We start from the raw sequence: 2500 nt of genomic DNA, 5'->3' as shown, positions 1-2500 counted from the left end.
ATTCATGAGTAATGAAGAATGGTGGTGATGAGTAATGCCTCTGCTTATGTTCGTAAATCGTCTAACATGGTATTCAGATAAAGAAATGAAATTCATCGATTGCTTTAATTACTACTGGCTGACTGATAATGACTTTATTATTATGTTTTATTATTGCCTCTTTCCTCTTTTCGTTCCTTCCGGTTCTCTTTGGTTCTTTTCAGTACTCTTAATTTCTTTCTATTAATTTCTCTCTAAGAAATATTATAAAATATTATTGTTATTATTTCAATCCTTATTCAATCGTATCTTAGGCATAAGACTTTTAAAACTATGGCTTCTGTAACCATTGTATTGACCTCTAGTGACGCACATCAATCATATCAACTTGCAATGGTTACATAACCTCTGTCTCTCTTAAATGTTTATTTTGTCTTTACAGTTCATTTTATTTAGAAAACTCTCAGTCTATATATATATATTGGATGTTAATCTTCGTCTTTCCACTGATATTACCCTTCGAACAATCATCATTGCAACAAATGTATAAAAAGGTATGAGTGAGAAAAGATGCAAGAGATGTATTATTTTTATTATTATTATTATTATTACTATTACTATTATTATTATTATTATTATTATTATTATTATTATTATTATTATCATCATCATCCTCATCACATCATCCTCATCATCGTAATTATTCTTATTATGAATTATATAATACTATTTAATTATTATTATTGTTATCGGTATTATCATTATTATTATTATTGTTATTATTATTATTGTTATTATTATTATTATTATTATTATTATTATTGTTATTATTAATAATATTATTATTATTTTTATTATTATTGTTATTATTATTATTATCATTATCATTATGATCATTACCATTATTATCCTCATCCTCATCCTTTCCCTCCCCATCATCATCATCATCACCATCCTCATCATCTTCAACATTGTTATTATTGTTTTTGTTAATATTACTACTATTATCATCGCTGTTACTACAAATATTATTGTTATTACTGTTGATGTTATTATAGATATTATCATCTTATAATTTTCTTATATCCCACTATAGTTTCTTGCGTTTTGTTTATATTCTATAGTTCCAATTATAAACATGATTTACATTGTTCAAATGCGTAACAGAACCACCATTATAACTATCGATTTTATTCAAAATTCCGAAACTACGACAGCTAACGAAATAAATAATAAGGTTAAAGAAGCGAGCATTTATAAGCAAACAGATCTATGGTGGTATTAAATAGAATAATTTATCATAAAGATTTTGTACTGAGGGGAAAGAGGGACTTAGAAAAAAGTAGAATAAGGGTGGTTGGAGAGAGAGAAAGAGAGAGAGAGATAGAGAGGGAGGGGGGGGGGATAGATAGATAGATAGAGGGAGAAAGTGCAAGGTCATAAGAGAGATAGAAGGAGAAAGAGAGAGGGAGAGAGAGAGAGAGAGAGAGAGAGAGAGAGAGAGAGAGAGAGAGAGAGAGAGAGAGAGAGAGAGAGAGAGAGAGAGAGAGAGAGAGAGAGAGAGAGAGAGAGTGCAAGAAGAGTGAGAGAGAGAGTGCAAGAGAGTGAGAAAGAGAAAGACAGTGAGAAAGAGAGAAAGAGAGAGGGAGAAATAGAGAAAGAGAAAAAGAGAGAGGGAGAAAGAAAAGAGAAAGAGAGAGGGAGAAAGAAAGAGAAAGAGAGGGAGAAAGAAAGAGAAAGAGAGAGGGAGAAAGAAAGAGAAAGAGAGGGAGAAAGAAAGAGAAAGAGAGAGGGAGAAAGAGAGAGAGGGAGTGAAAGAGTGAGGCAGATAGACAGAGAGAGAGAGAGAGAGAGAGAGAGAGAGAGAGAGAGAGAGAGAGAGAGAGAGAGAGAGAATGCAAGAGAGTGAGAGAAGAGAGAAAGAGAGAGAAAGTGAAAGAGAGAGAGAGAGAGAGAGAGAGAGAGAGAGAGAGAGAGAGTAGAGAGAGAGAGAGAGAGAGAGAGAGAGAGAGAGAGAGAAAGTGCAAGAGAGGAGTGAAAGAGAAGAGAGGGAAAGTGCAGAGAGCGAGAGAGAGAGAGAAAGAGAGAAGAAGGAGAGAGAGAGAGTGCAGATGTGAAGGGGGAGTGAAGAGAGAGAGAGAAGTGCAAGGAAGAGAGAGAAAGAGAGAGAAGAGAGAAGAACAGGGAAAGAGAGAGAGAGAACTGGAAAGACCAGACGCCGCAGCGGTCAACAGTCAGGAGTATTTGCCTTGGCGTCTATCTTGCAGTGAAGTATTTTACGCATGGCAACCCCCCTTTAATTGGGACACTGTTTGAGTTCCCTGCTGGCAGTCTTCATAACTACGGCAATCAGGTCCTGTCTGGCACACCCTCGCAGAAAAGGGTGAGGAAGGGGGGCTGGGGGAGAGGGGTGAGGAAGAGGGGGTTGGGGGAGAGGGAGGAAGGTAGGGTGGGAGGAGAGGGTGAGGAAGGTAGGGTGGTGGAGAGGGAGTGAGGAAAGCCTAGGGTGGGGGAGAGGGGT

The 2500-nt window shown here is 36.6% G+C and overlaps 1 protein-coding gene across 1 annotated transcript in view; it reads left to right on the top strand.

The window, feature by feature from the left end:
* Positions 1–1200, top strand: part of LOC138861923 (spermatogenesis-associated protein 31H1-like) — a 20284-nt gene extending 19084 nt beyond the window's left edge. The window contains exon 5 of the mRNA XM_070122388.1: positions 1147–1200. Within this exon, the coding sequence (XP_069978489.1) occupies positions 1147–1200 (54 nt within the window). The remainder of the gene's footprint in view (positions 1–1146) is intronic.
* Positions 1201–2500: the final 1300 nt, after the last annotated feature.

This window comes from Penaeus vannamei, chromosome 6, assembly GCF_042767895.1.
Source record: "Penaeus vannamei isolate JL-2024 chromosome 6, ASM4276789v1, whole genome shotgun sequence".
In the NCBI taxonomy this organism is placed as follows: domain Eukaryota; kingdom Metazoa; phylum Arthropoda; class Malacostraca; order Decapoda; family Penaeidae; genus Penaeus; species Penaeus vannamei.
The sequence above is the reverse complement of the archived record's forward strand: the minus strand, read 5'-3'. Positions and strand labels throughout refer to the sequence as shown.